This window comes from Molossus molossus, unplaced genomic scaffold (assembly GCF_014108415.1).
Source record: "Molossus molossus isolate mMolMol1 unplaced genomic scaffold, mMolMol1.p scaffold_m16_p_22, whole genome shotgun sequence".
Lineage (NCBI taxonomy): Eukaryota > Metazoa > Chordata > Mammalia > Chiroptera > Molossidae > Molossus > Molossus molossus.
In genome coordinates this window covers 30,049,115-30,077,037 of record NW_023425358.1, presented here as the reverse complement: position 1 = coordinate 30,077,037, position 27,923 = coordinate 30,049,115, and the positions used below count along the sequence as shown (strand labels likewise).

Below are 27,923 nucleotides of genomic sequence, written 5' to 3'. Positions count from 1 at the left end.
TTACTGGAGCAATGGGGATAATTGCCCCAGCCACATTTGCTACTCAAATCAAGAGCCCCTCTCTCTTTGTTGAATGCATTCGTTGTGAAACCAATAAATGACATGATCAATTTTTCCATAATAGAGTCATTGTCAACAAATGTGATTTTCTCCCTAAGCAATCAGAGTTGTGTGTAATTTGTCCAAGGATACCAAGGCAGGCATCCTTTCCATTATTAGTATCTGCTAGAGTATTTTTAAGATAATACTGCCTGAAACTGAACTAAGAGTATCTAAATTTTTGTTTTAGACTAAATATATTTCAATGTGAATAAAATGCCCAAACATCAAAATCACTTACATTCAAACAACTCCATGATTACCTGTGAAAAAAATCATACTTCCCTTATTCAGGCAGTCATTCCACAAATATTTACATATTTTCTACTGATGTCAGAAAGTAAGCCTTCGAGAAAGTCAGCCTTTGAGAAGATTAGCAAAAAGTCCTACCTCCCTCCAACCAAGGCTAGCAAATTCATAAATAAAAGGAATTTGTAAAATGGAAGATATTTTATATATGGCATGATATAAAATAGGAGAAAGAAATTACTAGTAACAGATTTGTGATTGCTCTTTTATTTTACCAATGTACACACACAGTCTTTTCCAACACAAAAGTACATAATCTTTACCTAATTTTTATCTTAAAATAAAATATTGTTATCAAGCTGATTCTACAGCATGACTAACTACAAACTACAACTTATAGGGTAAGTATTATTCTACCCTGTAAGTTGGCAACCAGCTCATATTCAGCTACACTATCACAGCACACACACACACACACACAAAACAACTAATTGTGATCATGTGGATATTGTGGAAGCCCTTTAGTTCAATCCTAGATTGGCCTCAAGAGGATAATGCTTATTGTGTTGAAATCACTGCCAAATCACAATATGAAAGAGCCATGATCAAAACAATACCCAATTATACAAAGAGTGCATTTTATCAATGTCAGGTTTACAAGAAACAGGTATATGGACTAGTACTTGTAGAAAATTGTTCAAAAATATTTACACAGATGGAGTTTTAAAGAAAATTATCAAACACTTACTAGCCATAATGATATTCAATGAGAATCTCATCAGGTAACACCAGGACAGCAGCTCAGTTATGAAATACTTAAAGTAACATAATCCAATTTAATAATTCTCTAGTGATTAAAACAAATTTCTAAACTGCTAGGATCTTTTGGAAGAGGGGAGAAGCATATTTATGTGTTTCTACCATTAAAATATATTTTGTAAAGAATTTAAAAAGCTTAGCTCCTAGGGATGCTCGATGAGTATCTATATCAAGTTGTACTTGCTATTTACACAAGCATCATAAAAACAAAACAAAATTAAAAACATTTGTAAATAATTTTTCTCAATTATTCATGAAAGTTTAAGCGCAGACATCTAAAAATCAGTTCAGCCTATTACAGTACACATTAAACAAGTCAAAATGCCATGTAACTTAACTAAATGGGAGCCTCAACAACCAGTCCCCACTTTACCTAACAGTTATCCTGTTCTTTTACTACAGATTTCTAATTTTTCAAGATCTGGGACTATGAGAACAGATCTATAAAAAGAAAAGAGAGTCCGGCCAGTGTGGCTCAGTGGTTGAGCATCGACCCATGCATCAAGATGTTGCTGGTTCGATTCCTGGCCAGGACACATGTCCAGGTTGTGGGCCTGATCCCCAGTGAGGGGCATGCGGGAGGTGGGCAATCGATGTTCTCTTTCATCAATGTTTCTATTTCTCTCTCCCTCTCACTTCCTTTCTCTCTAAAATCAATAAAAGAAATTTTTTTTGCAAAAAAGAAAAAAGAACTCTAATGACAAAAGATATTAATTCTAGCTTTTCAGATACCTCAATAGGCTACTTTATAAAGGTAAATGCTAATCTCATATCAAGTTTAAATATCAGATGTATTGTGTCATTTTTTTTTACTCCAAAATTAGTTTTATTTATTTTTACTTCCAAGTTATCAATTTGGTGTGCTCAGCTCAGAGGATCTAGACTAATCCAAGTGTACGAGCTAACATTAGAATCAACATTTGCCAAAGGTCACAGAAAACGTTTAAAATATATATAAAAAAAAAGTAAGTCCTTTGTCCCAACTATGCAAGCTAGTGTTCTTTCTGTAAGTAATAAAAATAGATTTGATTTTATATAAAGAGAATTATAATAGTTATGTGAGTTTTCTTTCAAAAGATTGGTAAAGTTGATTTACTCATTTTAGATGGCACAATCACAATTTCATGTTACGTATAGCTTCACAGTCGATAATGGTTTCAATTAGAAAGGGTACAAAATATGGATGTGCGTTCTGCTATTACTAGTGACATGATTAAGTCATGGACTTTTTCTAAGCTTCAGTTTCCCTTTGGTTCCGATAACTACAACTGTATAAATGGGAAAGGACACTCATTGAGTCCTCTCAATGACGACCCACCTAGAGCACTCCAATCTTCTTCCTTCCTTAAAAGAAAAACCGGTTTTATTTTAAGGACTTTTTATTTCACCTCCTATATAAAATACTCTAAACAGTAAGACTGATCTGATGCCATCTGAATATGTTAGCAATAAATTTGCTTGTAAATTTTGTAGCAAAAGGTGTTTTACTCTATATATGCAATTTTATATCTCTACCATATTCATTTTAATGTTCAAACATGTATTTTCTCAGATTAATTAGGCCCTTAATTCTACTAATATCTAAAAGTTTTCTCCAATTTACCGCATTCAGATTCTTACATTAAACTCCCTGAACAAGATAAAACAAAGAAATTGTTTTACTGGGCAAAGATATCTTTATACCACCTTCATGTACAGAAATCTCTTCTAATTGTTCAAGTTATCTTTTAAAGAACAAAATTTTGAAATAAAATATACACAAAAAAGGAAGAAATAATCATATAGGCTATCCTTAAAATTGTTACATCTTATTCACAATGTATCTATCACTAAAATTTTATTTACACATCAAGGGGGGGGAAAGTACTACACCAAATAATCCATTATCTAGATTTAGGTTAATTTTCAACACTACTTGCTCCATAATGGAGTAAGTGAACTCAGGTTCACTTTATACAAGTAGATGACTTTATATCAATGCAAAAATATTAGACCGTAATGTCTGTACTTGCCAAACATAAATCTCTCCTACCAATCGAATGATTAGATTTAACTGTTCCCTACAGCAACTTTAAATTATAATTTTTTACCAACTGTTTAATTTTCATTTCATTAGAACATAAGCCCTTTACATGCTATTTCACCACAATCTTGGTATAAATGTCTCATTTTTCATAGAAAAAACTAATTACATGGTTCAGTAAGTTGCCTGTGGTATCACATCAATTTTATTTACATGCAAAAGTTAGACTTTAGCTTGATCTCTCAATTCCAAGCACATTTAGCTTAATAATTCCATCTAATCCATTAGATTTTTTTTCTAGATATTCTTATTTTTATTGACTTTACTGGAGTGACACTGATTAATAAATAATCCATTAGATCTTTTTTTATTCTTCATATGAAAGAATTCTGGAAATCATTACATTCTTGGCATAATTTTATAATATAAATTTATTACTTATCAAAGTCTTAATAAGTATTCATTTTCTCTTTAAGGATATAATTTATAATTTTCTACTAATCTAATATTTCAGTAAGCATACTACAATCATTTAGATAATCATCATACTATTTTATAGCTTTAGCAAACTAATTCTTTCAAACTAAACACAGAATATAGAACATAGAAGTTATTTTAAAAATCAGAAATTTTATATCAAGACTTGAATAATTCAGATCACAGTAAAAACAAGGTCTATTTACTTTAAAAACTATTTAGAACTAGCTACCATTTACCACTGGGCACATTTTCCCTAAAAGTGCTTGTTTCTCATACAATACAAATGTATTTTTCTATTATTACCAACAAAATAACAAATATGAAAGTTAAAGTAAAATTTACTTTTCAGGTGCATTGTGTTAGCAATCTCAAGAATTATTAATGCCGTGTAAAATAACATCATAAAAATGTTGATAGATAAAATACTACAACTCTAGAATGCTACAGAATGCTGTAATTCATCTGTTTTTAAAATCACCAGAATTTTATACTTGAAGAATAAATCCAACCAATGTAAAAAAATATATTTTCCTATTTAGTCAGAGATTAATTTCAATAAATCATAAACTGACCACCAATAATGGAAAAAAAAAAAAAACAGAGAGAGAGATATAAAAACAGGGTAGAAAGTCAGGTATCAGATTTTCTCTTTACAAGAAATTTCCAAACTGAGTAACATTTCACCTAGAGATTATTTCACTCCTGTTAATTTTATATGTAAAGGGGCCATTAATTTTCACAGAAAGCAATTTTTTTCATTTCAATTGAGAATAAATCCATTTATAATATTAAAATTATTTCATTTTAGTAGAAGATAACCAGAAATCACCAAAAATCAATGGAAAAGTCAGACTATAAGCTAATTAGTTATATAATCCTACCTACTTGTCCATAATTTTATAGAGTTCATTATCAACATTGTGAGTGTTTTCTCATGAGAATAATTTATTTTTATGTTCTTTCCTATTGAGTCCAAACAGTATGTAGAGTGTTTATTCCTTTGTGAACCACCAGGAAAGTATTACAGTGATGAAACAATCATAACTTCCTTGAGTACATCTACTCTTTTTAAATGTTGAATTTGTGCAAGTTTTTAGATTGACGCATATGAAGTGTCCAATTTTATAGATAAAGTGGTTAGAAAGGGTAATTTAAAATGGTTCAACGTAATATTAGAAAATATTTGAAACTTAATTAGAAAAATGAACAGCATACAGATAACTTTGCTTCAAGTGAGGGAGAATATGACAAATATAGCAATCATGAAAAAAAATGAAGGATACGGAGGGAATATATTAATTGCTATTTATAAAATTGGGGATTTTTAGCATCTGTTTCATTCTCTACTAATATATGTAAGAGTCATTTGATTTGGGGTAAAATAACTTTTAGCAGAACCATTAACATTTATGCTGTTACCATTATATTTGTAACATTCTCTTTTTATAAGGACATTTTACTTACTGTTTCTTAAAATGCATTTTGACTGTATTATTAGGCATTTCACTATGTCTTTACAGTGTACCCAAAATAGATACCACTAAGAATCCTGATGGTAAAATACAATACCAAGCAATCATTTTAGATTTAAATGCATAAAGTATCCCTATAAAGAATAATCCTAAGGATACACATGTGAGTTGGTTTTATAGTTGGTTTTATTAGACTTTTTGTTCAAATGCTTAAAATACCTACAAAATAATATGAGAGAAGACAAACACATTTATAGCTTATCCCTGTCAATTATTGCTGTTTATACTTTATGGCACAGTGGTGCATAGAATGGGCTTGGGATTGAATCCTTGCTAGCTGTGTATTCTTGGCCAAATTATTTAACTTAGCAGGGCCTCAGTTTCCTCACTGTAAATTGGGTTATAAGGATAAAATAGTTCAAGTACTTAGAACAGCACAAAGAACAGTTAGTAATTGTAACTATTGCTGCTGGTACTACAATGACAATTAACTCATACATCAAAATTAAAATAATTTGGCCAAGCCGGTGTGGCTCAATAGCTGAGCTTCGACCCATGCACCAAGAGGTGGCCCAGCTTGTGGGCCAATTCCCCAGTGGAAGGGGGAGCAGAAGGTGGCCAATCGATGTTCTCTTGTCAATGTATCTCTCTCTCTTCCCTCTCCCATCCTCTCTCTCTAAAATCAATAAAGAAAAAGAAAAATTAAAACATTTTTGTATTTTTTTAAACAATTGGTCTGTTCTTTATAACATTCAATGTTTGCTAATGTTCGTCAAATACTAATTTTTAAAATATACTTTTAGGTTGAAGTAATCATTTTTCAGTTTTAATCGTTGGGTGGAATTACTGGAAATAATAAAATGTTGGAGCACTGAATGTAACCCTGCTCATAAGAAATTTATCTAGACTTACACTCTAAACAAAGTTTCATAATAAATCTTAAGTCATGTTAGAAAGAGGTCAGAACTTAAGATTTGTCTGTCTTGGATCGCTGTAAGGTAGATTTGTAACTTTACTGCCTTCACCACATGGTGGGGGTGAAGCAGGGCACTGGCTGAGCAGTAGATACATGTAAATAGTCTTCCTTGTGTCATCCACCAGTATCTGTATCAGTGGGTCCAATTATAGAGGTCTAATGTTATCTCTCTACCCTTGATAAGTTAGTCTAAAAATGGTATAAGACAAGCACATAAATATCTATAATGCAGAGAACATTATAATTATATAAGAGAAATATAGTAGATTGACTACCATCCCAATGGGCAGACATTCAATTCCAGAACTAATGCATCAAGTGTTCCATAAACTTGTAAGAACACTGTGAGTCTTATTGCTAAGTTTGATAGATCTTCTTGGTTTCTGGTTTGTCTATTTAACCTCTACTAGGCAAGAGCTATGATAAGTCCTGGGTATGTAAAATGAGTCCTTATCTTTAAGGAGCTCACAGTCTTATTTGGATAGCTAAATAAATCCTTAATGATACAATGGTGTAAGCTGTAAATCATTAAGTTATGGGATTCTGCATAATTATGAGATTCAACCTTGGGGAACAAAGGATAAGGAGATGACTGGGAAGCCCAGAGCTGGTGAGGCTTGAGGTGGGGAACACAAGGTAAGTAGAGAGTCCTCTAGGTTGGGATAGAGCTTAGCCTAGTCAGAGGAAGTAGCCTGTACAAAGGGCCTTCAGGCAGCGAACGAATTGTGGGAAGAGCAGGTTTGCCTGGAGCTTGGGGTATGACTGAAATAGTGAGGGAGACTGAAAGCCTGGAAAGTGGGGTACAGTGTGAAGTTCACTGAACCAACGGTGGAATTTGAACTCAATTTGATAAAATTTGAAAAATTTTTATAGGTTTCTGATCAGAAAAATAAAGAATTAGGAAGATTATATACAAGATGAATATGAGCAGGAAGACCTTGCTATTGCAATAAATTATTTTTTCTAAATTAAGCTATGAACTTAAACATTCTGTGTAGTTTAAGATACAGATTTATTTAAATTTAAAAATACCAATGATTATATACTGAATAGTCTTTGCAAATTTTATTTTAACTTAGCTCTTCTTTCTTGACTAAATTCTTTTCCACATTTTCAATATGAATTTTAGAGATTAACATAGTAGGCTAAATTGACTTCTTCTAATCAACCAACCAAAGTCCTTCTATAAACACAATCTTCTGGTCATTTCATTGCCTATTAGTAAGTGGTAGGAAAGATACGCAATCTTGAAACCCCAAAGTGTTACAAAGAGCAAGCACAAACTTCAAGGAACTGGTAATGGCTTGACCAAAATTATTAACGGTCCCCAGTCCAGGAGAAGTATTCTATAGAGTCTAGAATGTACTTAATAATAATGTTTGTTGAATGAATGAAACCTATCTTGTATGGTTCTAACATAACATAACTCTCAGAGGTTGTCTTATATACTTAAATTTTTAAATGATTTCATAACGGGAGGAGACTAAAACCTAGTTTAAAAAAATGGCATTATTACTTCTGCTTTTAATTCCCAAGGAAGTACTAAAATCCATTTTATTTTGTGTATATTCTACAATGAAAATCAGCTGTAAATGTGCGCTGTCTCATTTTAAAATTTAATCTATATGTGCTATACCTTTTCATTTAAGAAGTAAATTTTTATTGATTGATTTGAGAGAGAGATTGATTTGTTGTTACACTTTTTTATGCATTCATGGGTTGATGTTTATAATGTGCCCTGACCTGGGATTTTTAATTCAAAACATTGGTGTATTGGGACGACGCACCAACCAACGGAGCTACCTGGCCAGGACTCCCTTTTCATTTTGATTAAAACAAATGTAAAGTATAATGGAAAGACATCTGTCCACCTCTAAAAAATAACTGTCCAATATTAGTATTCGAAGTCTTAAGAAGTGACTTTACTGTCAGTATAGGGGCAGAATATCAGTCACTATATTTTGTTGTTATATTTAGAGTCATAAGTATTTCGTTTTTCTATTTTCCAGAGTGCTGCCACCTATACCAGCAGGTGCGGGCCACGCAAGCACAGCATTAGATAATAGAGAGTTAGGAAAAACATACCTGGTTTTCTGACTGTGACCAATGTAAGATAATTTAAGACACTCTAATACAATTGTTTATACCGCTAAAGCCTCTGGAAGAAGTGGGCATTTTGTAAGGATAGAAGGCTGAGAGAAGAGAGTGCAGAACTGCTTTGCTAATATTACAATCTGTATATATAGATTATAGTTTATCATCTCAAATGATGGGATTGATGTAACTTTTGTCTAGGTATCTCTAAGGAAGAACCTAACTCCCTCCCCTGAACTTATTATTTTGAAAAATATTTGTATGCATATATACACATACCTCTTTTTCTTTCCATTCCATTTGAAGGTAATTTCCAGACTTCATAAATCATATCCCTAAATACTTCAGCATGCAACTCTTATGAGAATGTGGGACATTTTCCTACATAACCAGTATGCTATCATCCTACTCAAGAAATTTAGCATTAATATAATTAAATTATCTAATATTCAGTCTATATTCAAATTTTTTCCAAGTATCCCTGTCATGCCTTTTTATAGCTTATTAGAGAAATCAGGGATCATGTTACATTTAGATATCTTATCTCTTTAATCTCCTCTAATTTAGAATATTTTCCAAGTTGTCTTTTCTGTATGTTCTTCAATGATGTTGATGTTCTTTGAAGGGAGAAACTGTCCCATCAAATGTTTCACATCTGAATTTGTCTAATTGTTTCCTCATAATTAGATTCAAGTTAAAACATTTTTGGCAAGAATATTGAATAGGTGTCATGTACTTTCTGTGACATCATATCAGCAGCCCATCATGTTAATTTGTCCCAATATTGAACCTGCTAAGTTTGATTACTTGGTCAAGGTAGTATCTGCCAGATTTCTCCAGTATAAACACACTCCTTTGCTTTTGTACTGATTAAATACATTTGGGGTGAAACTTTAAGACTGTGTGAATATACTTTTCCCAAAAAAGTTTAAATTCTGTCTTGAAGAAAAACCTAACTTTGAGCATATCTGAAAACAACAGAAAATGTCTTGAATCATCTGCTTTTATAAAAGCAGTTAATACATCAAATGAAGACTACATTCGTAAGTCACACGAAAGTAAGGGAGCAGAGGAGAAGGGAAGAAAAATATTGTAGATCTAACAAATGCAAATTTTGATGGTAAAGTCAAACTCTGAAAATTGATAACCTCTATTGCTTAGCATACTAAAAAGAGAAATGTTAAGGAAAAGGACTGAGTTATAAAACAGTATGATACCAATTTCATTTATACATAAAAACACCAAATATTAAAATTAGTTTAAACTTTAGGATTTTTGTTTCTTTTTTCTCTTAATTTTCTAATTAAAGTATTATTTCTGTAATTCATAAAAACAATGTAAAGTTAATCTTTGCTTAATTCTTTATCACAAAAATACTTAATACATTAATGAATCTATATATGCAATCTAAGGCTACTACAAAAAATTTAAATAGCCCACATCTTTTTGTACAGTCTGTAACATACAAAGTCCATGAAATACAATAACTTAAATTATTTCTAAGAGTGGTGATCATGTGGCTTTGTTGGTATGAATAAATAACTTTATACATCAATTAAATAAGCTCAATTAACAGTTGGGTTTTGTTTCATCATCGTTATAAAATGATAATGTGTACTTCTAACAAATAAAGACCAGACCAGAAAGTTACAACATAAAGGATCAATGCAGAATGGAAAAATGGAAGGAGATTATCAGTCAGAAAACAATCATGAAAAATAAAGCCAAGAAAAACTAAAACAAACAAATGCTATGTGACCCTAGTATATGTATAGAAAAAATTTTAAACAACAAAAATATACGTTTTGATACTTAAATGAACAGGTATAAATGTTGGAAGTATCTTTCAGGAGGCATCTAATTTTTAAAATTCTGATCAATGGAATCCAGATATTTAAAAAATTAATTTCACCTGAGCTCACTAACTACATGAAATAAGCTCTGATACATATATAAATTCTGAGATTTTGCTGATTAACCAGCTAAGTTAGCAATCTTACCCAGAATGGGTTCTTATATTTATAAAGCAAGTACTCTAAAAATGTGGAGAAAAAAGTTTGAGCTGAACAGAGAAATGGACCATAAGGTAAGCAGCTTAATTAGTCCTCTGTGGTTTACTGCCCTCTGGCTGTTGTGGCAGGAGATACCACCGATACAAGTGGTTGCACAGAAAAGCTAGAAAGGAGTCAACCAGAAGTTAACAGGAAATCCTTCAGGCAAATTTAGAAGCTTTAGGACAGACTCTTAATATACATTTAAAAAAAATTTTTTTAATTAAATATGTCAACTAACAAGACATTTCAAACACTATCTGAAATTTTTCAACCACAAATTAACAAACTATGGAGTAGTTGGACATAAAAGGTGGCTGGATCTAAGAGAGTTAACGCCCTACCCTAACTAAAGATCAGAATTAGTTTTGATTTAGAAAAATTCCTAGATGGAAACATTTAGGTAGAGGCAAAAATATTGATAAAATGTCCTCTAATTATAAATCTGTGGTAGATATAAAATGTAAAGCTTAGAATAATGAACCTCTTATAACAATTTAAAGTTTCCAGATATCAGGTGCAATCTGAAGTTAAAAATTAGGCAACACTGGGACAAATATGTCCTGGAATCACCTATTTACATAAAACGTAAGAACAAAACAAAATTTGCTATACCCAAATCAGACCAGGTCCTTTATATTAATCTTTCTTCAAAATACTAACCAATGTCATCTCATAATTTTGTCCAATAAGGCCTGCATTAAGGAAATTATCATTTTACAAATTCCACCGAGTTCTGCTGGAAATAACCACACAGCCAGTCCAAGAAAAAAAAATGTATATTTCACTGACTTACTAATTACAATTTATTATCATTGTATAACCATGGATCTTAGCCTCATTTCCACAATTCAACACACCCAGGAGACACAATACTTTCCTTTAGTAATAGTGGCTCAAAAGGTTCTGATTCCCAGCAAGACTGGGAAAGGATAAGAGAATTTGAAAAAAAAAATAGGGGTGGAAAAAAGAGGGGCGAGAGTGAGAATGTTCCTTTGAGAGACACACCCAGCAAGTCTTAATAACCTCTTTGGAATTTATCACTGTTGAAAAAAGATATGATGCAATTCATTTTTAAGAAAATACAGAACCTTACCCTGCAGTTCATGATGTATTACGCCCACTAGGTTGGGTTCGTCTCCCCACCAGAATATCCATAACTCTTTGCAATCTGGTTTGACATCACGACGCCATACACACAGCAAGTTGGCTTGCAGACAGCGGATGAAACTTAACAGGATTGGATCATCTTGGGCTGGGGCTGAAATTATGGGTCCACAGTCCCCATGCCCTCCAAAATTGTACCTACGCCATTTGATTCCCGTGAGTTCAGCCTGCAAAAAGACAAGACAATTACAATAGTTTTGATTTTTCTTAGTTGCAGAACACTACAAACAGGCTTCTAAACAGATAAGCAAATCTGCTAAATACTTACACTACACTTAATCATATTTCTCCCACTGAAGAATGTATGTCAATCCTTATTTTTAAAAGGGAAAAAAATTCATTTCTTCCTACCAAGATTTCTACATAGCTCTTTATAGTAAAAGCAAAATACAACCAACAGATAATCAATATTTCCTACTAAACCATTTGTACCTAAACATCTACTATAAAGTTCCTCTATATAAAACTACCTCTACATTGTTATCCCTTAGTTGACCCATTAATTATATTTATAAATCTGGTAAGAAATAGAAAAATAAGTATAAAATTTAAATAATTTCTTTCCATCCAGAAACTACAGTTCAAACCCTTTCTAATCAAGGAAACACTGTGAATACAGTACCACAGTGCTTCTTTATAAATAAGCTAATGCAACCGATGCCAAGTTATCAACAATTTATTCATGTTATTTAACATGTAGCACACAGAAAAGCTTTGTTTCTGTAACAATTCCCTAATGTAGTTTGGTCTTTCATTTTTTAAAATATATTTTAAAACATGGAAACTTTAAACCAGCTGAAACCAGAACCTATATCTGTGTTCTGTTACACAGATTCAATTTTAATCTCTTAAATTTTAGATTTAAGGAACTAAACTTCAAAGATGTTTCAAAACAAACGAGAGCTGAATTCCTTACTAAACTATAACTATGTGTGCAAAACTGATAGCAAATTGATTTGTAATATAATTATATACCAAACAGTCCATGTGTCCCTTGTATCAATTCTTACTCATATTCCCCACCACCACCACCACCAAGTCAATAAATTTTGTCAACGAGCTGTTATTCAAAAAACAAGCACCAATGGGTAGAAAAATAACCATTTCTCCTACTAACATAACCAAAACAAATGTAAAGTGCTGAAACAATCAATCACTATAATGAACACATTTAGGAAAAAAAATTTCAATTTGCTTTGACCCAATAAAAGGATTGACTTAAAAAAAAACACATGGTTCCATAAATAATAATATCCAAACTAAAACTAACTGAAGTTCAGAAACCTATCCTTTTCTACTACAAGACATGCAAATTAATCTTTAATGAATATCATTAATAAAAGCTGGTACTGGCATCATTAGGCATTCATTTATGCCACTTGGTTTCCTCTGAACACAAAAGGACTACATGGGCCCAGCCAGTGTGGCTCAGTGGATGAGCATCCACACATGCACCAAGAGGTCGCCATTTTGACTCAGGGTCAGGGCACATGCCCAGGTTGTGGGCCTGATCCCCAGTGAGGGGCATGCAGGAGGCAGCCAGTCAATGTTCTTTCTCATTGATGTTTCTATCTCTCTCTCCCTCTCCCTTCCTCTCTCTCTCTTTAATATCAATAAAGAAAAAAAATTTTTTAGAAAGGACTACATGGCCAATGTAAAATGTTCATAAATAATATAAATAAAAAAGAAACTCAAAATCATACCAAAAACAATTATTTTCCATAGTCACATTAGAAATAATTATAAGCACCCAGCCACTATGGCTCAATGGTTGAGCATCGTCCCCCGGACCAAGAGGTCGTTGTTTGATTCCCAGGCAGGGAACATGCCTGGGATTCAGGCTTGATCCCCAGTAAGGGGCAAGCAAGAGGCAGCCAATTGATGTTTCTCTCTCATCGATATTTTTCTTTCTCCCTCTTCCTTTCTCTCTCTCTAAAAATCAATAAAAACGTATTTTCAAAAGAAATAATTATAAGCATCTTATTCTATGTTCTTCCTGTTTTGTGTGTGTGTGTGTATACATTTTTACTTTTTAGAGACAGTGGAAGGGAGCGAGGGAGGAAGAGAGAGAGAGAGAGAGAGATGAGAGAGACACATCGATTGGCTGCCTCCTGCAAGACCCCAACTAGGGCCGGAAATCGAACCTGCAACCCAGGTACCACAGTGCCCTTGACCGGAATCAAACCCAAGACCCTTCTGCTTATTAAGAAATAACTAACATATTTGATCAGAAGTATAACTTTGTGCCAGCCTTCCATGGTTTGAATCCCAGCTCTGCACTTACTAGCTATAAATAGCAAGTACCTCAGAAGTCATTTAACCTTTGTCTCTCAGTTGCCTCACTAGTAAAATGAGGGTAATAGTATTTACAGTTGATTAAATGAGTTAGTATACATATAAAATACTTGGGGACAGTACCTCGCACATGGTAAAAAATGTAAATGATACTATTGTCATTACTAGTAGTAGTTGGACTTCTCTTTGAGTTATCTATGCATGTCCTTTGTGTGTTTTTCGGTCTTACAAGTCCCTTTGTTTCTTCAAATAAAAGCTGTGTATGGCCCTGGCCGGTTTGGCTCAGCGGTTAGAGCGTCGGCCTGCGGTCCGGAGAGACCCGGGTTCGGTTCCTGCTAAGGGCATGTACTTCGGTTGCAGTTTGTCCCCGGCCCTGGTTGGTCGTGCGGGTGGCAGCCACTCGATGTGTCCCTTCACGTCGATGTTTCTGTCTCTCTCTCCCTTCCTCTCTCTCCCTCCCACTCTATTTGTACAAAAAAATGGAAAAATATCCTCGGGTGAGGATAAAAAAAAAAAAAAAAAAGCTGTGTATGTGTTTTAATCAGAAAACCTAACATCGATTTTTTAAATAAGTGCCACAAAAAAACTAAAGAGAAAGACTAAAAAGGCCAGCTGAAATCAGAAAAATTAAGTAAAAAACTAATTTTTCTTATTACTGCTTAAGTTAGTGGTCTGTGCCAAAGAATGGGGGCAATGAGAGGGTAGGGGAGGAAAGAAGGGGGGGTTATAAAAAGATACCAATAAATATGAATTACTAATACGTACATTACCCATTTTCAAAAGGTTAGAAAACTAAGATATATCAGAGTCCTGGCCAGGTGGCTCTGCTGGTTGGAGCACTGCTCCATATGCACTAAAAGGTTGCAGGTTCGATTCTCAGTCAGGGCACATATCTAGGTAGTGGGTTCGATCCCCAGTGGGGGCATGTACGAGAGCTAATCGATAGATATTTCTCTCTCACGTCAGTGTTCCTCTCCCTCTCTCTCTCTCTCTGCCCCCCCAACCTTCCCCTCTCTCTAAAATCAACAAACACAGCCATAGGTGAGGATTTAAAAAAAAAAAAAAAAGAATATATCAGAGCTTTAAATATCAGATGAATCCTTCTCGAAGAAAATGTATGAACAACAATTTACTCACTAGAATACTTTCACCTGTAACCTCCGGCATGGTTCAACAAACAAAATATTTGGCTTTGATTCAGGAGAATAGTTTCCTAATCCTAACACTTCCACTTACCTCCTAACCGTGCTTCTATGGTCTCAGTGGTAAAGGAAAGCCACTGCCACCTGCTCTATATTCTTTATGAAGTTGTTCTAGCAAGTGAGATAACACAAATGCAAGTGACATAACAGCAAGACTACAAACTTAACTACTTCATACCTCATTCAGTCAAAATAACTGAAAAAAGTCCAATTATTTTTAAACAATTTAGTTCCTTTACCTTAAAGCTAAACTTAAATATCATATTCTAGTGTTCATTGGAAAATGTAACAATGAACCACTATTCCAGCCTAACAGAGATAACTGTGTATGAAATCAATGTTCAAAGATTTACCTTTTAATTTTAAATTAATGTTGATAAGAGGAAAGATAACTTAGTGTTACTGAAATGTGTCCAAGGAAAAAAATTCCTATAATGGATGTATATATTCAATTAGACTAAAATATGTTCTTATATTATGATCATGTTTACACTTAAAAATCAGTTCAAGCCCTGGCCGGTTTGGCTCAGGGGTTAGAGTGTCGGCCTGCGGACCAGAGAGTCCTGGGTTCAGTATCCACTAAGGGCACCTACCTCAGATGCAGTTTGTCCCCGGCCCCAGTTGTGGTCATGTGGGTGGCAATCAGTCTATGCGTCTCTCTCACTTTCTCTTTCTCCGCTCCCCGCCCCCCTCACTCTATCTGAAGATAAATGCAAAAATGTCCTCAGGTGAGGACAAAAAAAAAATCAATTCAACACAAAGTTCTGTTGACCCAATTTCTGACAAATGTGTATCTCCAATACTCAAAATTCTTTAATAATTTCAAAATTATAAAGCAACCCCTTAAAATATTTCTAGATGCAAATTATCCCAAAACTGCAATATTTCTCCATAATTATATTTAAATTTAAAATTCCATGGTATTTAAAATATAGAATCAGGGAACAAAACAGTATGCACATATATATATAATAATGATAATCATCATTATTTATTCACCGTCAACTTAATATCACGCACCACACTACGGTCTTCACAAATAATTTCTAACATGAGACACCATACTAGGGTCTTCATATAGTTTCTAAACTTCACAGACTACTAAAGAAATGAGGACTCAAAAAGGTCAAATAATTCTCCCTATAACCACACAAGTAGCAAACAGCAGATCCCAAATATAACTGGATTTGAAACATAACTGAATTTAAAGCATAAATTCTTTCCACTCTGCCATGCTGCTTCATAGGGCTAATGGTAAAAATTAGCTCTGGAGGATTATAAAACAGTACAAAGAAACTGTCATCAACTCAATTTAGCAATGACAAGAGCTCATGGCCATATTTTCTAATTTAAGAAAGTTCATAAATCTTTCTTTAGTCTTCCTGAGGTATTAAGAAAACTAATATAAGGGTGCCCACACACCATCCCATGAATAGAAGAGATATTTTTATTTCACTGAAATAATTATATGCCTTCTTTTACATGTTACCACTCTAAGACTGTATCTACACAAGCTAATTCTTAGAGGGTACGTATAACAAGCCAAGAAAATAGCTATTCTTTTTTTTTATCCTCACCAGAGGTCATTTTTCCATTTTTTGTTCAGATAGAGTGGGGGGGGGGGGAGAGAGAGAGAAACATAGATGTGAAAGGGACACATCGAGTGGCTGCCACCCGCACAACCCAACCAGGGCCGGGGACAAACTGCAACCGAGGTACGTGCCCTTAGCGGGAACCGAACCTGGGCCTCTCTGGACCACAGGCCGATGCTCTAATCACTGAGCCAAACCAGCCAGGGCGAAAATAGCTATTCTAATAGCAAGAGAGACTAGAGGGAAATTTCCTCAGCAATGGCTGGTATCTATTGTACAGGCAGGTAGTCAAGGTTCTCAGAAAATTAAACTTAACCAGCAGAGACTCCCCTGGCCTAAACAGGAGGCCACTACAATCAGTTCAGAATAATTCAAATTAAATAGCTTATAACAGAATCTGGATAAATGCACTTTCTAACAGCATGGGTGTAATTTAAAGAAAATGTATATTGATTCTTTATATCCTCTTCTTTAGGTACTACACATAGGAAATGAACTGATAAATTCTCCCAATGGAGGTCATTTATTTGCACTGACCCATTGCAATCAGATCCTTCATGACCAACAGCATATACTATACTTGCAATATGGCTCTCCAGAGTTAAAACTGTATTCAAAGGTCATGGAACAGAGTCAACCTAACAGGCCTTGACAACAATGAACCCAGGCTATAGTACCATGGAAGATACTGGTTGGAGGTCAGGAGATCTAGATTCAAGTCCTGCTTTTTCAATCTTTTACATATATAATATTAGGAAACCTGCTTCTCAGGGCACCCTCAGCTTCCAGACTGGTAAAGTGATATGGTTGACCTAGATACTATAATGAGTTCAAGTCTCCTGGCCCAGGCTAATTACATCCCACTCACAAAGACAACTTATGAGACTGAACTTTTAGAATGATCAGCGGGAATAAGAGGGTTGCCAGAAGGTATCTGAATGTTCAAGAAAGCTGAAAGAAAGATTTCTCAAACTACAGAGCAATTAACTTAATATCCATCCTGGGCAGGATTCTAGATGGTGTGTAGAACAGGCAGATTTGATCATCTGAGGTTAACAGGAGTGCACTAGGAAATTCCAAGTCGGCCTCACTTCACTTCTTCCTGTGATAGTGTTACAGCTCTAGTAGATCAGAGAAAACAGACAATAAACATATTATGTCACCTCTCAACTCAATTCATCGAAAGAGGGAAAAGTCAGGATAACAGAAAACTTCTGTTAAAACATAACTAATCAGCTCCAGGTAAAGATGGCAGAGTAAACACACACATCTGCTTTTGCTCTCACTTAAACCCCTCTAAAACACATTAGTAAAGTCTAGAGGTTTTTTTTTTCTTCCTTAATTATAAAATCATAATGGTAGGCAGGAGAGAAGACAGGAGCACCAAACATTTCAAGGCTTTTAAAGCGAAGCAGCAGATGCTCAAGAGGTATAGGCACAGAATACTTAAGAAAGCTGAATCCTAGCTGTAGAGAAAGCAAAGAAACAACCCAATTTACACAAAATCCCCTTAGCCTCAGGGATTATAATCAGAGGTACCTGTGGAAGTAGGATTGAAAAGCTGAGAGGAGATAAAATGAGAAAAACTGGTTGTAAGTCTGCTTAGAAGGCACTCAGAACCCAGGTACCCTGCCCATTGCCTGTCCTTACCCCAACAAATAAATTAATATCCTTAAAGCGATAAAATAGCGCTACCATTAAAAAAGTATTTTCTGCCCTGGCTGGTTTGGTTCAGTGGTTAGAGCGTCAGCCTGCAGTCTGGAGAGACCTGGGTTCGGTTCCCGCTCAGGGCACGTGCCTCGGTTGCAGTTTGTCCCCGGCCCTGGTTGGGTCGTGCGGGTGGCAGTCCCTTGATGTGTCCCTTTCATATCGATGTTTTTCTCTCTCTCTCTCTCTTCCTCTCCCTCCTTCCTGCTCTGTCTGAACGAAAAATGGAAAAATGTCCTCGGGTGAAGATAAAAAAAATAAAGTATTTTCTGGGTCCAGTAGAACAGAAGGTGTCTGGACTGGACAACATAGGCACATAACTAACTGAAGGCAGGCAACCAGAGTATAAAAAGTGCATTAGGTGAGCATGTACAAAATGAAGATCAAAAACCACCTTCTCCCACCATCTCCCTCTAAGCACCCAGAAAGCTGGCAGCCAGACTTTCATTTTCAGAAAGGAGTCTGGAAAAGTCTTCCCTGAAATATCTGACCAGCTCAAGAGAAAGGATCTCAAGATACTGATATCAGAGGTTCCCCAAGTAAAGAGCTCACCCAGATCAAAGTGCACAGTAAACAAATGGCACTCACATACTCATAACTTCCAAGTAGTTTTTAGTCCACCATTCCTAAACATGAACAAACAGAAGTTAATAAATAGTTAAGGAAAACCACTGAGGAATTATAGAAACAAAAACAAATAGAAGAAAACAGACTACATTGGGAGAAGAAAACTTTTTTAAAAATCTATCCTTAATATTCTTAAAAAGATAAAATAGTGCAACCACTAAAAAAATAATAGGATGCTATTTCAGAAAATAACAAAGAACTAAAAGAGAGCTCTTAGAAATTTTTAAATGATGCCAGAAATTATAAAACTCGACAGAAGGACGAGAAGATAAAATTTCTGAAATACCCAGAAAGTAAAGTAAAGAATAAATAAAAATAAAAATGGAGGAGGGGGGGGTAAATTAGAGGAGTGGCTTAGGAAGTTCAAAACTAAATACAAGAGCTTTTCAAAAAGAGAAAACACAGAAAATGAAAAAGAGGAAACAAATGAAAAAATAATTCATGAAAATTTCCCAGAAATAAAGAATGTGAATTTCTAGATTGAAAGGGTTCTCTGGGTTTCCAGAAAAATACACTAAAAAGACTAACAAAAGGCTTATTATTACAGACTTTCAACACACTACAAAAAAGAGGTCCTCCAAGTTTCCAGATAGTAAAAAAGAGGTTACATACAAAGAATCAGAAATCAGAAGGATTTCTGACTTCTCAACTCCAATGCTAGAAACAAGAAGCAATGGTGCAATAACTCCAAAATTCTAAAGAAAAATTATTCCAAAATAGGTATCTATAAGAATCTACATTATCAAGTGTATAAGTAGAACATTTAAAAATTTTTTAAATAGGCAAGGTTTTAATTTTTTTAAAAAAAGTACCCTTTCTCAGGAAGCTACCAGAAGAAGAAACTGCCTAAGAAGTCATGAGGTAAGATTCAGAACACAGATCCAACAAAAGTGGGAGAAAATAAATCCCTAAAATTACAGGGAATAATCACATGATTCTAGGTTGTCTACTGTGCACCAGTGTAGAGGAGAACCAATTCAGATTATGACAGACCAGATGGCTCCAGGAGACTCTGTCAAGAAGATGAAACTGATAAAACACCTGATATATTTGAAAGTCTTAAAAAGAGATTTAGACAATAGGCAAAAAGTCTGGGAATGAGTTAAAAATGCACAGAAAAGTAAAGCCAAAAAAAAAAGAAAGAAAGAAAGAAGATAATTACCATCCTCAAGTAAGACAAAAAGAAAAAGTAATCAGAGTTTACTAAATGGTTCAGCCATCTACAAACATAATCAAAATGAATGTTAACACTGAATATTGAAAAAGTACTATATAACCATTTTGGTAAAACAGAAGAATGGAAAAGGTACATTTGCTTTGTAAGAGACAGAGAGTGAGCTAAATCATCTTCAATAGTGGAAAATCCAGAATTTAAAAAACTTAAAGTAACTCTGCAAGTTTTAGTGTTTAGAAACATTTAAGTAAGAATCAAGATAATCAACAATGGGGGGAGGGGGAGGGTGAAAGTGTTTGTGTCTGAAGGAGGTAAATAGAGGTCAGGATCAAGGGAATGATTAGTTATAAACCTTGTAGAACTATTTGATTCTTCAACTATGTAAGAGCACAACTCTGATTTTAAAAAACAAAAATAAAACTAATCAAAATGTGGTAACAAAATAATTTAATGCATATAAAAAGATATTACTAACATGGAGAACTCACACCATTTTATAGACTGATTCTAGATAAATTCCTAAGCTTAAGAACAACTTAGTATCCCATAAATTGTGTTGCAAAAGCCAAAAGGTTATTTACCATGTGTTAAAATTAGTGTGTTGCTGTTGTCTTGTTTCTTTTCTCCTTTTTTGGACTAGTAAAACTCCAGCTGCACAGAGATATACTTCTAGCTGCATGCTCCCTCCCACTTACCTCTGCTCAAACTCTTCAACAGCTAAGGGGTTGGTTTGCCAGCGATTCCCTCTTTAGAGAGGCTGAGGAGTTTTTATTTGACAACACAAGTAAACAATATGAAGTAACTACTAAGAAAGTTACTGCCATCTTATGCTAAGTAAATAAAAGTACAGTATCTAGATCCTAAACAACAGATCTTATCAAGTCATTAGTCAAGATCCCTTTCAGCTCCTAGATCCATACTTGGAAAGGAATCTAGATAAAGCGCAACACATTAATAGATGAAGGACTAGGTGAGTGAGGAAACCTATAAAAAGCATATGGCTAAAGGCTATAATGGCTTCATGTTCAATCCTTTCAAGCAAAGAAACATGGCAGCAAAAATAAAAGCATTAAACCACAGTTGAATTAAGTTGAATGAATTTAATACAGAGTTAAGCAGACTCTGAAGTAATCTGAAAAGTCTTCAATTATATGAAAGACTGATATGTGGAAGATGAAATTGATTTTTACAGCCCAGACCCATGTGGTAGCAGAGAATCAGATGAAAAAACTGATCATTAAAACAACAACAGTTAGAGCTCCCTCAAGAAGAATCCAGATCCCTAAGAATCACAAATATGGAGGGTTAAGGAGAAGTTAGCCAATACCAGATGTGGCTCCAAACATCAAAGGGTTGGTTGGACAATATGAATTATAAGGTTCCTTTATAACCGAAATATGAATCTCAAAGAATCTTCCTTCCAACCATAAGATTTCATAACTCTAATATCATTTGCATCCATCAACTAACTCAGGGGTTGGTAAACTGTGGCCACTTGCTTTTGTAAATAAAGTTTTATTAGTACACAACTATGCCTATTTATTTACATATTATCTGCGGCTGCTTCCATGCTATAACCACTGAGTTGAGTAGTTGCAACTAAGGCTCTATGACCAATCCACAAGCCTGAAATAATTACTCCCTGGTTCTACAAGAAAAAGTTTTCTGGCCCTTGAACTAAGTAGGATAACAATCACAGGCAAATACAACATTTAAACAAACAAAAAAACCACCAGAATCGTCCTTCCACCATATACTAGGAAAAGGAAACTAGGCAAAAAATACAAAATCACTGTTTTCAGATATTAGATGACAGGCAGTACAGAGCCAGGGTCTGTGACCAAGCTGAATTTTGTGAGAGCAGATTACCAGAGAGAGTTATGCAGAAAAAGAGTTCCAGAGATCTGATAGGGGTTCTTTTTGAAACTGTCTCTAAATATTAAGATGCACATTCAAACAAGAGAATTCAATGGGGCCAGGCAAAGAACAGCTGGAGAGAGACTGTTCTAACAGCTTACACAAAGCTGAGAGACAAATCTAGTTCTGAACAGTCAGAGTGAAAAAAAAAACATTGTTAAACACCTTTGGCACTAAATAGAGATCATAGAAGAGTTGGGTCTCAGAAGCAGAAAACTAGGCCTAGCATAAAGACTGCTCTAACCCATCCTAATAACTGAGCCTCAAAAATTATAATAATATCATCTACAAGTAATTTAACTGCCAGCCAAAACAAAATTCAAATCTTAAATTTTTTTTAATTTTTTAAAAATATTTTTTATTGAGCCCTGGCCGGTTTGGCTCAGCGGTTAGAGCGTCCGCCTGCGGTCCGGAGAGACCCGGGTTCGGTTCCCGCTAAGGGCAGGTACCTCGGTTGCAGTTTGTCCCCGGCCCTGGTTGGTCGTGCGGGTGGCAGCCACTCGATGTGTCCCTTCCACATCGATGTTTCCCTCTCTCTCTCTTCATCTCTCTCCCTCCCACTCTATCTGTACAAAAAAATGGAAAAATGTCCTCGGGTGAGGATAAAAATATATATATATATATATATTTTATTGAATTTTTTTTAGAGGGAAAGAGAGAGCAACATCGATCAGCTGCCTGCCACAGCCTCCCGACCCCCCAACCCGGGCATGTGCCCTGCCTGGGAATCGAACTGGTAACCTTTTGGCTCATGGGACGATGCCCAAAGACCTGAGCCACACCAGACAGAGCAAAATTCAAGTCGTTAAAGAAATAAGATCCAGACTTTCAACAACATAATATTCACAATGTCCAGCATCCAATAAAAGAATACCAGACATTCAAAGAAGCAGCAAAAGGAGCCCATGGCCAGGAGAAAAATCACTGAAGAAAAACTCAGAAATTACAGTGAGAATTAAAAACCATTTTAAAATAGCTATTGTTAAGTATGGTCAAGGACTTAAAGGAAAACACAAACTTAACAAGGACAGAAATAAAAGATTAAAAAAAAACCACACACATATAATTAGGGTCGCAGAACGTTATGGGGGGGGACAAAAGTACGTTTTTGAATAATAGCCAAAGTGTCTCCAAATTTCACGAGAACAATAACTCAGAACCAAGGAGTTCAGTGGAACCAAAGCAGCACAAACAACGAACCACACCAAACTACATCAAGTTAAATTTCTGAAAACCAGGGACAAAGAAAAACTTTAAAAGTTGTCGGGGGGGGGGGGGGGCATTGTGTAAAGGGAAACAAAGACAATATTTACAATGGACTTCTCATCACAAAATATGCAAGCCAGAAAACAATAGCACATGCTGAAAAGAAAAATATCTCCATGTCTAGAACTCTAGATCAAGCACAAATGTCCTTCACAATGAAGATAAAATACAGATTTTTAAAAGATGAACAAAAGTCAGTGGAACTGCACTATAATAAAACTAGACTAAATGCTTTAAAAATAGTTCAAGTACAAGGAAAATATCAGATGGAAACCTGGATCTACAAAGAAGAATAACAAGCACCAGAAATAGTTAATATAAAAATAAGTATAAAACATGTTTTCTCACCTTTTACACCTCTTTAAAGGCTAATTAAATGGCCCTGGCAGGTTTGGCTCAGCGTTTAGAGCATCAGCCTGTGGACCAGAGAGTTCCCTGGTTCAGTTCGGTTCGCACTAAGGGCATGTACCTTTGTTGCAGTTTGTCCTTGCCCTGGTTGGGGTCATGTGAGTGGCAACCACTCGATGTGGCTCTCTCACATCGATGTTTCTCTCTCTCTCTTCCTCCCTCTCTCCCTCACGCTCTATCTGAAGATAAATGCAAAAATATCCTCGGGTGAGAATAAAAATAAAAAATAATTAACTGGACTTCCGGTCAAGACGGCGGGTAGGTAAACGCGGTATCGCGTCCTCCCACAACCACATCAAAGTTACAACTAAACTACAGAACAACCATCATTCAAAACCGCCTGAAATCAAGATGAATGGAAGTCCTACAACTACAGAATTAAATCAGCAGCCACATCCAGACTGGTAGGAGGGGTGGCGGTGCGAGGGGCGACGGGCTGGTCCCACACCCAAGTGTGGCGGATAAAAATCAGGAAGCTCCCACGGCTGGGAAGGTCCTTCCTGAGGACTGAGGGGTCCCCGTCCCACACCAGGTGCCCCGCTCAGGGTTCCAGTGCCAGGAAGAGAAGTCCCCATAACTTCTGGCTGGAAAAACCAGCGGGAACTGAGGCTCAGGGAGGCTGAAGCGGCTGGAGCCCCAGGCAGCTCGCTAAAGGGCCCACACACGGACTTATCGGACTCTCTCCCTCTAAGCTTGGAGGGGAGGCAGCTCGAGGGGCGCCAGAGACATACAGGGAGGAACTGACTGTTTGGCACTGGAGCGAGGGCTGGAGAGGGGGCTTTCTCGGGGACAAACGTGCTGTAAGAGGCCTTTGTTCCTTTGGTGAGCCCTTCCCGCGGGCGGCAGACAGCCGCCATATCTGGGACTCTAGCAACCTGGCTCACACTGGTAGCCCTGCCCTGCTGACTCCCTGAGGCCCCGCCCCACCCCACACAACTTTCAAGCCCACCCTAGCTGTTGCCACTTGCTTAACCATAGGATTGGCCTGTCTTGGATCCTGCTTCAGGTTTTTCCTAAATTCTTTCAAACGAACAGACAGCATCGGGTCTCAGCGAGCCCCATACCTCTCATTAAGTAATACACTGAAACAAACACAGGGAGGCAGCCAAAATAAGGATACAAAGAAACAGGTCCCAAATGAAAGAACAGAACAAAACCCCAAGAAAAGAACTAAGCGAAAGGGAGATAAGCAACCTAACAGATACTGAGTTCAAAATACTGCTTATAAGGATGCTCAATGAACTTAGTGAGAACCTCAGTGAACTTAGGGAGGGCCTCAAGAGCATAAAAAAGGACCAGTTAGAAATCATGGATACACAGTTAGAATTGAAGGAGGCATTAACTGAAATAAAGAATAATTTACACAGCTTCAATAATAGAGTAGGTAAATCCAAGGAGCAAACCATCGATATGGAATATAAGGAAGCAAAAAATCCCCAATCAGAACAGCAAAAAGAAAAAATAATCCAAAAAAATGAGGATAGTGTAAGGAGCCTCTGGGACAACTTCAAGCGTGCCAACATTCGCATCTTGGGGGTGCCAGAAGGAGAAGAGCGAGAACAAGAAATCGAAAACCTGTTTGAAACAATAATGGCAGAAAACTTTCCTAACTTGGTGAAGGAAACAGACATGCAAGTCCAGGAAGCACAGAGAGTCCCAAACGAGATGAACCCCAAGAGGCCCACACCAAGACACATCATCATCAAAATGCAAGAGGTTCAAGACAAAGAGAGAATCTTAAAAGCAGCAAGAGAAAGGCAGCTAGTTACCTACAAGGGAGTTCCCATTAGGCTGTCAGCTGATTTCTCAAAAGAAACTTTGCAGGCCAGAAGGGAGTGGCAAGAAATATTCAGAGTGATGAAAACCAAGAACCTACAACCTAAATTACTCTATCCTGCAAAGCTGTCATTTAGAATTGATGGACATATAAAAACTTTCCCAGACAAGAAAAAGTTAAAGGAGTTCATCACTACCAAACCGTTATTATATGAAATGATGAAGGGTCTTTTTGAAGAAAAAGATAAAATGTATGAACAAACAAAATGGCAATGAATACATATCTATCAACAATGGAATCTACAAACAAAATGAACAGGAAGAACAGAAACATTCTCATAGATACAGAGAACATTTTGTTGGTTGCCAGTTGGGAGGGGGGTTGGGGGAATGGGTGAAAAAGGTGAAGGGATTAAGAAGCACAAATTCATTGCTAGACTGACAAACCTCAAAGGGAAAGGGGTTGGGGGGGGTGGGAAGAAATAAACCAAAGAACTTATATGCATAACCAATGGACACAGACAATAGTGTGGGAAAAAGTGGGAGGGGGGCGGGAGTGGGGAGGAGGGGGTCAATGGGGGGGAAAATGTGGAACATATGTAATACATTTTACATCCAACAATAAAGATTTGAAAAAAATAAAAAAGTAATAATAATAATTAACTGATTACAGAAAAAATAATAAAGTATTATAAAGCGTATACTAGAGATAGAAGAAAAATGTATAACAATAATAGCGCAAAGGCCAGAAGGAGGAAATGGAAGTATACTGTTCTAAGGTTTTTACATTATAAATGAAGAAATGTAATATTATTTGGAGGTCAACTGTGATAACTTAAAGATGCGTATTATAATCCCTTGAGCAGTCCTTAAAAAGTAACACTAAGAGATATCACTAATAAGCCCATTTTGAACATAAAGTGGAATCGTGAGAAAATACTCCAATAATCCGAAAGCAAGCAGGAAAATAGGGGGAAAAAAAAAAATGGAATAAAAAATACATGGGATAGCCCTGGCAGTTTTGGCTCAGCGGTTAGAGCGTCGGTCTGCGGTCCAGAGAGATTTGGGTTCGGTTCCCTCTAAGGGCATGTATCTCAGTTGCAGTTTGTCCCCGGCCCTGGTTGGGTCATGAGGGTGGCGGCCACTCAATGTGTGCCTTTCATGTCGATGTTTCTCTCTCTCTCTCTCTCTCTGTCTCTCTCCCTGTCACTCTATCTGAAGAAAAAATGAAAAAATGTCCTCTGGTGAGGATAAAAAAAAAAATACATGGGAAGAAGCCAAGATAGCAGACTTAAACCCAATCACATCAATATAATTATATTAAATATAACAAACATAAATAGTGTTAACTATCATATTTAAAAAACGTTGATTCTCAGAAAGGATAAAAATTTAAAAGACCCAATTTTATATTGCCCACAAGAAATGAAATTCAAATATAAAGACAAGTTAGGTTAAAGGTAAAATAATTCTTAAAAAATACATCATGCGCCCTGGCCGGTAAAATAATTCTTAAAAAATACATCATGCGCCCTGGCCGGTTTGGCTCAGCGGTTAGAGCGTCGACCTGCGGTCCGGAGAGACCCGGGTTTGGTTCCAGCTAAGGGCACGTACCTCGGTTGCAGTTTGTTCCCGGCCCTGGTTGGTTGTGCGGGTGGCGACCACTCGATGTGTCCCTTTCACATCGATGTTTCTCTCTCTGTTCCTCTCTCTCCCTTCCACTCTACCTGAACAAAGAATGGAAAAATGTCCTCGGGTGAGGATGATAAAAAAAAAAAAAAAAAAAAATACATCATGTAACATAAACTACAAGAAAGCTGACGTGGCTAGATTATTATCAAAGTTGACTCCAAGAGGACTATGACTAGGAATAAAGAAAAAAGTGTTCTAATGATAAAAATGTCAATTCTTCAAGATGACATAAATCACAAAGTGTAGGCACCTAATAACAATGCTTCAAAATACATGAAGCAAAAACTGATATATCTAAAAGGAGAAACTGACAAACCCAGAATTATAATTGGAGATTTCAACAGGACTCCTCTCAGCAACTGATAGAACAAGTAGACAGAAAATCAATAAGGATACAGAAAACATGAACAACACTATCAACCAACATAACCAAACTGACATTTATAAAACATTACACTCAACAATAAAATACACTTTTTTTTCAAACGCACGAGGAACATTCACCAAGAGAGACTATATGCTGAGCCATAAAACAATATTAATATATTTTTAAAATTTAAAACGTCTGAAGAGAATTAAATTTGAAATTAAAAAAATATTGAGAACACCCCACACACACAGAAAATCTGGAAATTAACTACTTCTAAATAATACATAGGACCAAAAACAAAAACAAAAACCCAGAAACATCATAAAGGGAAACTAAAATATATTTTGAACTGACTGATTATAAAAATAATACATACCAAAATGTGTGGGACACAAGTAAAGCAGTGCTCAAAGAGAAATCTGTAGCTTTAAATATTTATATTAGAAAGTAAGAAAAATAAATATTGG

The 27,923-nt window shown here is 35.8% G+C and overlaps 1 protein-coding gene across 6 annotated transcripts in view; it reads right to left on the bottom strand.

Annotated features, from left to right (window-relative positions):
* The window catches only part of MED13L (mediator complex subunit 13L), a 284,126-nt gene that overhangs the window by 234,264 nt on the left and 21,939 nt on the right, over positions 1 to 27,923 (bottom strand). For 3 of the 6 annotated variants that reach the window (XM_036276863.1, XM_036276864.1, XM_036276862.1), the window contains exon 1: positions 11,360 to 11,467. Coding sequence is in view for 3 of the 6 variants with exons in the window: in XM_036276860.1 (XP_036132753.1) it covers positions 11,360 to 11,597; positions 17,507 to 17,518 (250 nt within the window). In the remaining 3 variants the exon portion in view is untranslated. Of the gene's footprint in view, positions 1 to 11,359; positions 11,598 to 17,506; positions 17,710 to 27,923 lie in introns of those variants that run through there. The other 3 variants (XM_036276858.1, XM_036276859.1, XM_036276860.1) reach the window with 2 other exon arrangements.